The sequence below is a fragment of the Hordeum vulgare genome, chromosome 1H, assembly GCF_904849725.1.
Source record: "Hordeum vulgare subsp. vulgare chromosome 1H, MorexV3_pseudomolecules_assembly, whole genome shotgun sequence".
Lineage (NCBI taxonomy): Eukaryota > Viridiplantae > Streptophyta > Magnoliopsida > Poales > Poaceae > Hordeum > Hordeum vulgare.
The window spans coordinates 409,412,477-409,425,203 of record NC_058518.1 but is presented as its reverse complement, the minus strand read 5'-3'; the positions used below and the strand labels follow the sequence as shown (position 1 = coordinate 409,425,203).

Here is a 12,727-nt window from a genome sequence, read left to right as displayed (position 1 = left end):
TTATTGTTAAATCTCTGTGTAATACTCGTTGGGAGAGTTGGATAAAGAGTGTTCAAGCTATTAGGTATCAAGCGCCTCAGTTAAGAAAAACTCTGTTGGAATTGCAGAGAACTTCTAGTGATGACCCCAAAACTAAGAGTGATGCAAAGTCATTGGTTGCTGCACTTGGAAATTTTGAATTCTTAGTTGGTATGGTCATTTGGCATGATATTTTATTTACTATCAACATGGTCAGTAAGAAGTCGCAGTCTGAGTTTATGTGCATTGATGTTACCCTTAAGCAAATTGAGGACGCCATCTCATTTTTTAAGAAGTACAGAAATGACGGCTTTACATCCAGTGTAAATGTTGCAAAAGCTATTGCATCTGACATGGATATAGAGCCTGTATTTCTTGTAAAACGCCATGTTATCAGAAAAAAACACTTTGATGAAACTAATGACATGGAAGAAAATAATCAAATGGGAGAAGCACAAGCAGTTGCGGAGGAATCATTTAGAGTAAAATACGTGATTATAGATGTTGCAATTAATTCCCTGACCACCAGATCTGATGAGCTTAAGTCATTTGGGAGTATATTTGGCTTCTTATTCAACTCTAAAAAGTTGAAATCCTTGGACGAGACTGATTTGAGAAGATGTTGCACTAATTTTGCAAAGACCTTTTCTCATGACAATTCGGCAGATGTTGACTTAGATGATTTTGTTTCTGAACTGAAAGTGTTGCAGATGACATTGCCAAATACACTCATGCCGGCTGATCAAATATTTGAGTTTGTTAGAGCTGCAGACTGTTATCCAAACGTGTCAATTGCTTATCGAATTCTCTTAACTGTGCCTGTGACAGTTGCATCAGCCGAACGAAGTTTTTCAAAATTAAAGTTATTGAAAAATTATTTGGGGTCAACTATGTCGCAAGAAAGATTGAATGGATTGGCAATATGTTGTATTGAGAAGGATGGGTTGGATAACATCGATCTTGACACTATCATTAATGATTTTGCGTCAAAGAATGCACGGAGGAGCCGTTTCTCATGATCAACGAAGGCTTGCAGGCTTGTTAGTGTCATCTATTTTTGTTTATGCTATGTAACTTCTATGGTATATGGTGAAGTATGACGTTGTTATCATATATTATTTAACAAAGAAAATTACCACTGTTTATTGTAGCTTCGTAGAAAAAAACTAACAATATATGGAATCTTTTTTTTTCTCCTATGTCGTCATAGGCCCACTTATTTGACTTCATCTCGGGGCCTCCGAAACTTCAGGACCGGCCCTGCTCTTAAGTTTCAGATAATAAAACGCAAAACCTGACGCCTTGTGTGGAATTCAACGACTTTACAAACCGCAAAATAATGTATGATCAGACATGGCTGGGCTGGTGCGTGCCCCATTCCATGGGAATTTTTCGAGTTTGATCAAAACTTACACGCGTGTTCTTACAAAAGATTAAACGAAATAACAAGCACAAAAAGTACAAGCTCGACTTCATTCTGAGCGAACCATACAGAGATGACATGACGGCTGGTTCACGGCCATTCTCCGACCGAGCCCGGCCAAATGCTGCATACAAAGGCACACGCGCCGACGATGCATGCACGCCAGCAGAGTCTTTGGAAGCAGTTCCCATCCTATGCTAGTTGTTCTCATTTGAGACATGTTGAGTATAAACATGCTCAGTACATGCAACTGCAGTTGTTTGATAGCAATGTATGTATTGACCCATGCTGATCCGAGACTGTGTTTGATAGGCTGCATCAAACGACGGGAGGGGTGGAGGCGCCAGCGGGCCGGCAAGCCGGCGGCCTCAGCCTGGCGGAGGGGGAGGGGGAGGGGTGGATGGTGGAGGCGACGGCAGGCCGGCGAGCCGGCGGCTTCGGCCTCGCGGAGGGGAGGGGGAAGAGGAGGGTGGCTACCTGTGCTGGGGAGGCGACGGCGGGCCGGCGGGAGGACGGGACGGCGGGGAGGGGCCGGCGAGACGGCGGGACGGCGCGGAGGGGCCGGCGGGACGGCGGGGAGGGGCCGATGACGCGCCCTTCTGGCGGCTAGGTCGGGAGGGGGAGGGGGCCGGCTCCCTTCTGGCGGCTAGGTCGGGAGGAGGAGGAGGAGGGGGCTAGGTCAGGAGGAGGAGGACGAGCGAGGGAACGAGGGTCGGGGGGAGGAGGACGAGCGAGGGAGCGAGGGAACGAGGGTCGGGGGCGAACCCAGCGTAGCTGAGCCCAGCTCGGCTGTATGGACGAGCTCCCTTCAACATAGCTCTGGGCCTTTTTTGCATCGATGGAGCTATGCTCGGAAGAGCCCATACACCCTGCCAAACATCTAAAAATGAGTTAAAGAGGGAACATTTGGCCTTATGCACCCTTCGTGCAGGCTTCCAAACACACCCTCAGCTTCTTGGCTCCTCCCGCTTCCTGGGATAATTCCATGCCCTGAGAGGGCACGCCCGGTACGTGTTGTCTTCCAGGCCCTTGCCACGCACGTGGCGAGACACTAGGGACAACGAGCAGGCCGGCGTACGTCCGCGTCGCTGCACACGTGCCGCCTCCATGCCTCACGACGCACCGCCCATCTCCGTCTATAAAAACGCAGGCGTATGGCTCGTCCTCCCCAGCATCATTGGCTAGAGCACCAGCAGTTACATATACACCACACAAGCATACACAAGTCAGCTTCAGGAACCTAGCGGTCGAGCGCTTGTCGGCAATGGCGTCCGGTCAGGATAAGGGGAGGTCGGAGCTGGACAGCTTGGCCCGCGAGGGGCAGACCGTCGTCCCTGGCGGCACCGGCGGGAAGAGCTACGAGGCGCAGGAGAAACTCGCCGAAGGTACATATGCTACTCCCTCCGTTCATAAATATAAGTCTTTTAAACTAAAGGTCTACATACAGAGCAAAATGATTGAATGTACATTTTAAAATATGTCTATATACATCCGTATGTAGTTTATTAATGAAACCTTCATATACATCCGTATGTAGTTTATTAGTGAAACCTCTAAAAAGACTTATATTTAGGAACGGAGGGAGTACTACGTGAGAGTCGAGACATGTCGATTGAGAGTCGAGACATGTCGATACATACTGAACCTGCGCTTTGTCAGGTCAACTTCTGATACTGATCACTGGCATTGTTGTAACACGCGCGCATTTGTGCAGGGCGCAGCCGCGGCGGGCAGACTCGCAGGGAGCAGATGGGGGAGGAGGGGTACAGCGAGATGGGGCGCAAGGGCGGGCTGAGCACCAACGATGAGCCCGGCGGCGAGCGCGCCGCCCGGGAGGGCATCGACATCGACGAGTCCAAGTTCAAGACCAAGTCCTAGACGTTCAGTTCAGTGCCTACTGCCTAGCTAGCTAGCAAAGCAGCTGACTGCTCGCTCGTGTTTGGATGTAGTTCGTTTACTGTCAAGGTACTGAATAATGTAGGTCGTCAGGTACTCGGATCTTGATGTAATATGCATGTAGGTGATCATGTGTACCGCTCGTGTGTGCTTTCAAGTGTCGCATCTAGCTTCTACCAGTAGCTAGTAGAGTAGAGGTGTCGTAAGTTGTGACCAAGCTATGGCGTTCTCTGTTATGTAGTGCGTGTGCTGTTATGAATCTGAATCTTCCGTCTTTGTGCGATGTTCTAATCTGAATCTCAACTCTCAAATCTCAATATAATCCGCGGCTTTATAAGAGCAAGTATAATAAAATATAGTCATAGCCCATAAGGACTAAACAATTATATTTATCATATTTATCTTGAGTTGCATGAAAGTGAACACAAAAGATAGAAGTGGACCATAGTAGGCGAACATCAATGAACATCGAAAAGCATTAGAGCATGTGTATAATAAAATACTCTACAATCATAGCCCATAAGAACTAAACAATTATATTTATCTTGCAGCCCAGACGAACATCGATGTTAAAATATCACATCAGCTGCTAAAATATGGTTCAGCAAACTATACATGCAAGCAACACATACAATTAAAGCTACTAAGTTCTTATGGGCTGGGGTTGATCATATAATACACAATATAAAGAGGTGTCATTCCTAGTATATCGAAAACAATTGAGGCAACCATTACATATCATAAAGACAATAAAATTAATTGGTCAGCCGACCTTAATAAAATACGAGGGTTGTTTGGATTCAAGGGACTAAAACTAGTCTGACTAAAGATAAGAGGCTAAAGTTTCAAGCATCCCTGACTAAAGAGAGACTAAGTGTCTGTTTGGTTCATGACTAACTTTGCCACAACTAATCTTAGTCAAAGTGTGGCCGTCATAAAAAGTGTGGCTAACAAAATGGACACCATAAGTATGGCAAGATTTGACAAAAAATTAAGTGTATGACATATGAACCATATAATTAGAAAAGTGTGGCAAGCCACAAATGTGACAAGGAATCAAACACATGCCTAAGTTATTGTGGCATGACTAAGGTTAGGCGTGACAACCTTAGGCTGGGAACCAAACAGTCCCTAAACTAGTCTTGAGGCTAAAATCTTTTAGTAAGGAGTACCCCTACTAAAATGTGGATTAGTCCTCTCTCTCCTCATTTAACTCCTCTCCTTTAACACATTCGAGTTCTGGATTGAAGGATTTGGGGATACACATTCGAGTTCTGGATTGAAGGATTTGGGGATAATAAATGCTCATTAACTTGATTTTAGTCTCTTTAGTATTTGGATCCAAACATGGATGAGGCTAGCAAGTTTTAGTCCCACTACTTTTAGTCATGGGACTAAAACGTATTCAAACATCCTCTACATCTTGTGTAATATCTAAGAGCCAAATAACAAGTAGTGGTTTTCCAATCTCTTTAAGAACGAATAACCATCTCGGGATGTGTTTGTGGAATAATTCTGAAGGCAAATAAATTTGATTGCTAATATAATACGGGCATTGTTTGTTGTGCTACATTACAATTTTTTGACAATATCATGATATTACAACAATATATGAACTATATAAATCATTTTGTTAAGTCAACCTAGCCATGCAACACCAAGGGCTAAGCGAGGGAGGTATTCACCTTGGGCTTGTAGGGTCGGTGGACTCGAGCGTGCCAAGACATCCGGGGCGCCTAGTCCCTAGTCCAAGTCTGACCATGACTGCTAGCGAACCCCCAAAGGATTGGAGATTATTGACGAGGATCACAAGTAAGAAATATATATCTACTATTAAAGAAAAATCTGTCGTCGTGACGATGGTTCAACCTCCTCCTTTTTATCACCCCCACAACGAAATTCTCGTCGGACGATCCAACTTCAAAGAAAACAGCCGGTTCACGTAAGGGAAACCAGCGTTAGAAATAGCCACGAGCCCACTAACACACGCCCATGATCCAATCTCCCTCCCAAGAGCCTGCGCGCCGCCTCCGCGTGCCGTGGAGGGCATCGTCTCTCCGGCCGCTGTCACTTGAACCCAATCTTCCCAGATTCCAACCCTGATCACCTCACCGGCCTAGTTCCCAATTCGTCACCGCATGCCCCGCGCGGCCAATCCATGTCTCTCACCGGCGATAAGTAGGTGTGCGGCCCCGCTGCCGCTGGCTCTTGTGGTTGGACCTATCGTCCCCGACTCTCTCCTCCTCCGCACCCAGGCTGCACCTCCCTCCACGCGATGCCGGCTGACGACCCTCGCCTCGACCTCTGATTGTAGTTGTTGTCTTTTGTAATGTATGTGCAATTCTGATTGTTTAGTGTGTGCTCTTATTTCATCGCTCACCTCATACTTAGTTCAACATTTAAGCTTACACTGTTGTCACCTGATGTCGTTTAGTTCAGTTGTAACTTGTGCAAAGGAAATTAAAATTATTTTATATCTGGCAAAGCTTCAAAAATCAGTGGAGTCACGGGTCAAAGTCACCTATGTTCTATAATATCTACATGATTGATTACAACACCGCTCATGTGCTTTGGTTCTTTACTATTTGGATACTTGTTTTACCTTGAGGTGAGCTAATGATTGGGAACTTATATTGCCAAACTGGCCTGCATATTCTGTCATCCATTTAGTTGTAGTATTAGGCTCATCATTTAAGCTTACATTGTTGTCACCTAATGTCGTTTAATAGTGTGCTACTAATTCATTTGTAATTGGTAAGCGTTAAAATATCTGTAGTAGCATACCTTCTATTTTACATCAATGGGCTCTTTGATAGCTTTTTTAGAATGCTAAACTTAAAAACAGAAGTACTGAACAAATCAACACAGAGGTTAGTAAAAAGTTTTTAAGAGCAATTTTTTGTTTGGAGTCCGCACTAACAGAATCATGTGGCCATTCGTTTTGACCTGATCCAAGGTAAGGCCTATCAAGGTTATCTTCCATGCTGTAATAACTGAATTATGTCTTTTGTATTCTTAGACGCCATACTGATGAAAACTTGGATAATGGAGAGGCAATATTCACTCTGTTTCTGTCATGCATGTATGCGTTTTCTTCATCATTCTATTATCATTATTAAATTTTGCACGTATATACAATTAGAAAGGAGATGACAAGCCTTATATACTACTCCCTCTGATCGAAAGTAAGCGTCATGGTTTTGAACTAAGGTTATGTATCATACATGTACATATGCCACAACATACATGTACTCAGTTAATCATGTGCTATGCACTAGAAGATCTACTAAAACAATTGTGTGAGCAAAACTTAAATAGTAACCTTATATTTGTATGCATATTAGAAACAAGAATTTTAATCTTTATCTTGAATTGTAAATAAATTAGTTTAGCGCTACATCCAATTTCAGTATGATCATACATTGATGGCATGGAAAATTCTTCTATTATTGGCTTATTGCAGGTTCGACTTGACTCTCAACTTCTGTAGGCATGAGTTACTACATGGGTGGTCAAATCATCACCTCATATTTGTGATGGTCCAACTTTTGTATTGCGATTCTTGTGGTGGCTACAACATTGGATAGCTCTCAGAATGTGTGATATGTATGTAACGAGTAGTATATCGGTTGTAAGTTTCCATAGGTATGAACTATGTTGTACTTTTGGTATTTTCACTTTTTTTATCGAGGTAAGTATAAACTCTTTGATCCTGGTAACTAATTACCCTATTGGATTTAATGTGTGATAATCAATATATGTTTGTTCAATATCTTTGTTCATTATCCTTTTTTGCTTCCTTCGCACATATTCAAATGCCACACCGCTAGCAATGTATTATATGTTTGATACTTCATAAATGGCCATTAGTAGGAGCAGATTTTTCAAGTAAGACTGCATCTATAAAAGAATCCTTAGAGTTAAAACGCGACGGAAATTCCAGAGTTGGAAAGGCCAACATTGTAGCATTAGAGTTACACTAAATGCAGCATGGCAACCATGAACCTATCATTTGTGTAGAAACAGAGCGAGGGTATATGAAAAAACAACCGACATTTGACGCTTTGACATTCACAACTTTGTTAGCTTTGTTTCCCGTGGCAGCGCACGGGGATTAAACTAGTCCACAGTAAAAGGACCAAACGGCTCCCTCCTATGCACTATTACACCATTGTTATTATTTGTGGGCAAGGTCTAGAGTTATGGTAAATATCTCATGTCTTGTATTCTCATTTAAATAAGAATTATTGTGTCTTTGAACCTTAGGCATATTGATAATTCAATTCCTGCTTTTCTGCTTCTGAGTGTACGTCTTTATGTGTTAAAACAAAATCAAACTAATGATTTATTGATCATTAACTAATATCACACATAGAGATACTATGTATTGTTGCCAAAATCTTATTTTAAATACAACCAATATGAACATAAATAAATGTCAACTTACTTTTGGTGGAAACACTCTTCTCTAATTGACCATTCCTTGAGACGGTAATCCGCTCACCATATCAACATCAACCACATAAGTCAACCATCAACATCAAAACAACAGGAGGAACGAAATGTTTGATATTTCAAACAGAGAGCAATCAGTACTACTGATCCATTGTTGACAAAGCTTCCAATGCATATGCATATTTGTATAACACTATCCACACCATTTATGCTTTTCACCTTTTCCTTCTCCTTCTTCTACCTGCTTCTTACCTACTAACTAAGTCATCCACTAGACCGGCACATGCGCAAGAGCCTCAGGGTGGTCTTGGCGGTGACATCTTCAGCGGGATCGCCAGACGAGCTCCATGCGCGAGGGAGATATCTTCATGGGCCAGCGCCACCATGTCCCTCCCTGGCGTCAGCCTCACCACATAAGAGGTCTAGCCCGCCTGTGCCGCCGGTCAAGTTGCGTCGGGGCATGAGATTATTTTTTTATCACTCTCGCAACCCACCATCTAATTACTACTCCACAATGCATTTTCTTAGGCCAAAAGATGATGAAGTGTTATGTAGTCGATGTTCACATAACACCACTAAGAGTATCACAACATTCACATCATAAAAATATTGAACGGATATCAACTTCGCATGACTACTTGCAACATGACTTCTCTCGTGGCCTCAAGAACAAAAGCAACTACTCTCAAGTGATAAACATGCTCATGATCATAGAGGTATTAAATAGCATATTCGATCTGAACATATGATCTTCCACGAAATAAACCATGAAGCATCAACTACAAGATGTAATGAACACTACTAGTCACACCGCGGTACCAATCCGAGGTTCGAGTAAAAGATTGAGCACAAGAGATGAACTAGGGTTTTGAGAGGAGATGGTGCTAATGAAGGTGTTGATGAAGATTGACCTCCCCGAGATGAGAGGGTTGTTGGTGATGACGATGGTTTCGATTTCCCACTCCGGGAGGGAAGTTCCTCCGGCGAAATCGCTCAACCGGAGGGCAAAAGTGCTCGTGCCCAGGTTCAGCCCCAAGATGGCGGCGCTTCGTCCCGAAAGTCCTCTATTGATTTTTTCAGGTCAAAAGAGAATTTATACCACAAGATGGTCGCCATAGGTGGGCCAGGGGGCCCACTACCTACCAGGTCACGCAAGGGGGGGGAGGGGGGCTGGTGCCCCCTAGTGCCTAGTGGGCACCTGGTAGCCCCCTTTGATACTTCTTTCCTCTAGTTACTTTATTTATTCCAAAATAAATCTCCATGAAGCTTCAGCCCATTTGGTGATGTGCAGAATAGGTATCTTTGACATAGCTTTTTCAGGTCCAGAATTCAATCTATCGGCATTCTCCCTCTTGATGTAAACTTTGCAAGTTATGAGATAAAAACAATAGAATTACTCCAACAAGTTGTTGGGGAACGTTGCATGGGAAACAAAAAATTTCCTACGCATACACAAGATTTATCTATGGTGATGACCATCTACGAGAGGAGAGATTGTATCTACATACCATTGTAGATCACTAGGCGTAAGCGTATATAACGCGGTTGATGTAGTCAAACATCTTCACGATCCAAATCGTAGTCGGTCCTGCGATCTCATCATGATCCGTCCTGCGATCCCATCATGATCCATCCCGATCTAATGCCGAACGGACGGCATCTCCGCGTTCAGAACTTGTGCATCTCGATGACGATCTCCGCCTTCTTGATCTAGCAAGAGGGGTGGAGAGGTAGCTGAGTTCTCAGACAGCCTAACGGTGTGGCGGCGATGGTGGTGGAGCTGATCCGGCAGGGCTATGCCGTGCACTGCCGAACCTAATCTTGGGGAAGAACGAACTAGAGGGAGGGAGAGGGGCTGCGCCTTGGATTGTGTATTCGATGCCCTCTCTTCCCTCTAGTATATATAGGAGGGAGGGGGAAGGGGTGGCGCCCTAGGGTTTCCCCTAGGGTTGGCTAGCCAAACCCAAGAGGAGGAATTAATGCTCCTCCACCAAGGGAGGTGGAGTCCTACTCCTAGTAGGATTCCCTCCTCACTTGGCCTCCTCCCACCTCTTTGGCACAAGGGCCTTTAGGGGCTAGCTGCCCAGCCCACTAAGGGCTGGTGTGCCACCTTTTAGTCCCATGTGGCCCCTGGGGTGCGTTCGAGACCGTGCGAGTTCGAGAACTATGCAGACATGACCGAGACACTCTCCGGTCAATAACCAATAGTAGGACCTCGATGCACATATTGGTTCCTACATATTGTACAAAGATCTTTATCGGTTGAACCTCTATGTCAAGGATTCAGTTAATCCCGTATGCTATTCCCTTTGTCCATCGGTATGTTACTTGCCCGAGATTCGATCTCGGTATATCTATACCTAGTTCAATCTCGTTACCGACAAGTCTCTTTACTCGTTCCGTAATACAAAATCCCGTGACTAACTCTTTGGTCACATTGCTTGCAAGGCTTGTTGTGATGTTGTATTACCGAGTGGGCCCCGAGATACCTCTCCGTCATACAGAGTGACAAATCCAGTCTTGATCCATGCTAACCCAATTAACACCCTCAGAGATACCTGTAGAGCACCTTTATAGTCACCCAGTTACATTGTGACGTTTGATACACACAAGGCATTCCTCCGGTGTCCGGGAGTTGCACGATCTCATGGCATAGGAACAAATACTTGACATGCAGAAAACATTAGCAATAAACTGACACAATCATATGCTACATTCATAGTTTGGGTCTTGTCCATCACATCATTCTCTTAGTGATGTGAGCCCGTTATCAAATGACATCTCATGTCTATGGTTAGGCTTACTAGGGACAGTGTGTTGTCTATGTATCCACACATGTATTTGACTTTCCAATCAATACAATTCTAGCATGGATAATAAACGATTATCATGAACAAGGAAATATAATAATAGCTAATTTATTATTGCCTCTAGAGCATATTTCCGACAGTCTCCCACTTGCACTAGAGTCAATAATCTAGTTCACATCACTATGTGATCCACACCCAATAAGTTTTGGGGTTTAATCATGTTTTCTTGTGAGAGAGGTTTTACTCAACGGGTCTGAAGCTTTCAGATCCGTGTCCGCTTTACAAATCTCTGTGTCATCCTGTAGATGCTGCTACCACGCGCCATTATGAACTATTCCAAATAATTGCTCCACTATACGAATCCGGTTTGCTATTCACAGTCATTTGGATTAGTGTCAAAGCTTGCATCGTCATAACCCTTTATGACAAACTCTTTTATCACCTCCATAATTTAGAAAAATTCCTTAGTACAGTAGTTACTAAGGATAAATTTGACCGATGTTCAGTGATTCATTCCTGGATCACTCTTTATACACCTTGACAGACTCATGGCAAGGCACACATCACGTGCGGTACACATCATGGCATACCATAGAGCCTATGGCTAAGGCATAGGGGACGACCCTCGTACTTTCTCTTTCTTCTGTTGTGGTCAGGCTTTGAGTCTTACTCAAAGTCACACCTTACAATACGGTCAAGAACTCCTTCTTTCACTGATCCATTTTGAATCCCTTCAAAAAGTTGTCAAGGCATGTCTTTATTGAAAGTTTTATCAAGCATTTTGATCTATTTCCATAGATCTTTATGCTCAATGTTCAAGTAGCTTACTCGAGGTTTTCCTTTGAAAAACACCTTTCAAACAACCCTATATGCTTTCCAAGAATTCTACATCATTTCCGATTAATAATATGTCAATTACATATACTTATCAGAAATTCTATAGTGCTCCCATTCACTTTCTTCTTAATACAAGTTTCTCATAAACTTTGTATAAACCCAAAAACTTTGATCATCTCATCAAAGCGTATATTCCAACTCCAAGATGATTTCTCCAGTCCATAGAAGGATCGCTGGAGCTTGCATACTTTTCAGCATCCTTAGGATCGAAAAAACCTTCTTGTTGTATCACATACAACCTTTCCTCAAGGAAACCGTCAAGAAAACAATGTTTTGACACCCATATGCAAGATTTCATAATTGAAAAATGCAGCAACTGCTAACATAATTCCAACAGACTTTAGCATCGCTATGGGTGAGAATGTCTCATCGTAGCCAACTCCTTGAACTTGTCGAAAACCTATCTGCAACAAGTCAAGCTTTCTAAATGGTGGTATTCACCATCATCGTCTGTCTTCCTTTTAAAGATCCACTTCTACTTAATAGCCTTACGACCATCAAGTAGTCCTTCCAAAGTCTACACTTTGTTTTCATACATGGATCCTATCACGGTTTTCATGGCGTCCAACCATTCGTCGGAATCCAGGCCCACCATTGCTTCTCCATAGCTCGTAGGTTCATTTTTGTCCAACAACATGACTTCCAAGACAAGACTACCGTACCACTCTGGAGTAGTGCATGTCCTTTGTCGTCCTACGAGGTTTGTAAGTAACTTGATCTGAAGCTTCATGATCATCATCATAGTCTTCCTCTTCAATTTGGTGTAGGCGCTATAGGAACAACTTCCTGCACCCTGCTACACTCTGTTTGAAGTGATGGTTCAGTAACCTCATTAAGTTCCACCACACACCCACTCAATTTTTTCGAGAGAAACCCTTTCTCGAGAAAGGACATGTTTCTAGAAACAAACACTTTGCTTCTGGATCTGAGATAGAAGGTATACCCAACTATTTTGGGTACCCCAAAACAATAGCGGTAATTCGATAAGAGACATCATAGTATGCACCACATCTAATAGGGCGTGGCTACGATGTTCGGACACACCATCACACTATGGTGTTCCACGTGGCATGAGTTGTGATTTTTTTCCACATTGTCTTAAATGTATACCAAACTCGCAACTCATACATTCATCTCTACGATCATATCGTAGACATTTCATCCTCTCGTCATGACGATCCTCAACTTCACTCTGAAATTGCTTGAACTTTTCAATAATTTAGACTTG

At 43.3% G+C, this 12,727-nt stretch overlaps 1 protein-coding gene and 1 pseudogene across 1 annotated transcript; both read left to right on the top strand.

Annotated features, from left to right (window-relative positions):
- LOC123399769 overlaps positions 1 to 2,051 on the top strand; it is a 51,871-nt pseudogene extending 49,820 nt beyond the window's left edge.
- A 566-nt stretch (positions 2,052 to 2,617) lies between these two features.
- LOC123412395 (em protein CS41) lies at positions 2,618 to 3,628 on the top strand. The gene is made up of 2 exons (XM_045105342.1): positions 2,618 to 2,826; positions 3,156 to 3,628. Exons 1-2 carry the CDS (start codon positions 2,706 to 2,708, stop codon positions 3,317 to 3,319), a joined length of 285 nt encoding a protein of 94 aa, XP_044961277.1. The 5' UTR covers positions 2,618 to 2,705; the 3' UTR covers positions 3,320 to 3,628.
- Positions 3,629 to 12,727: the final 9,099 nt, after the last annotated feature.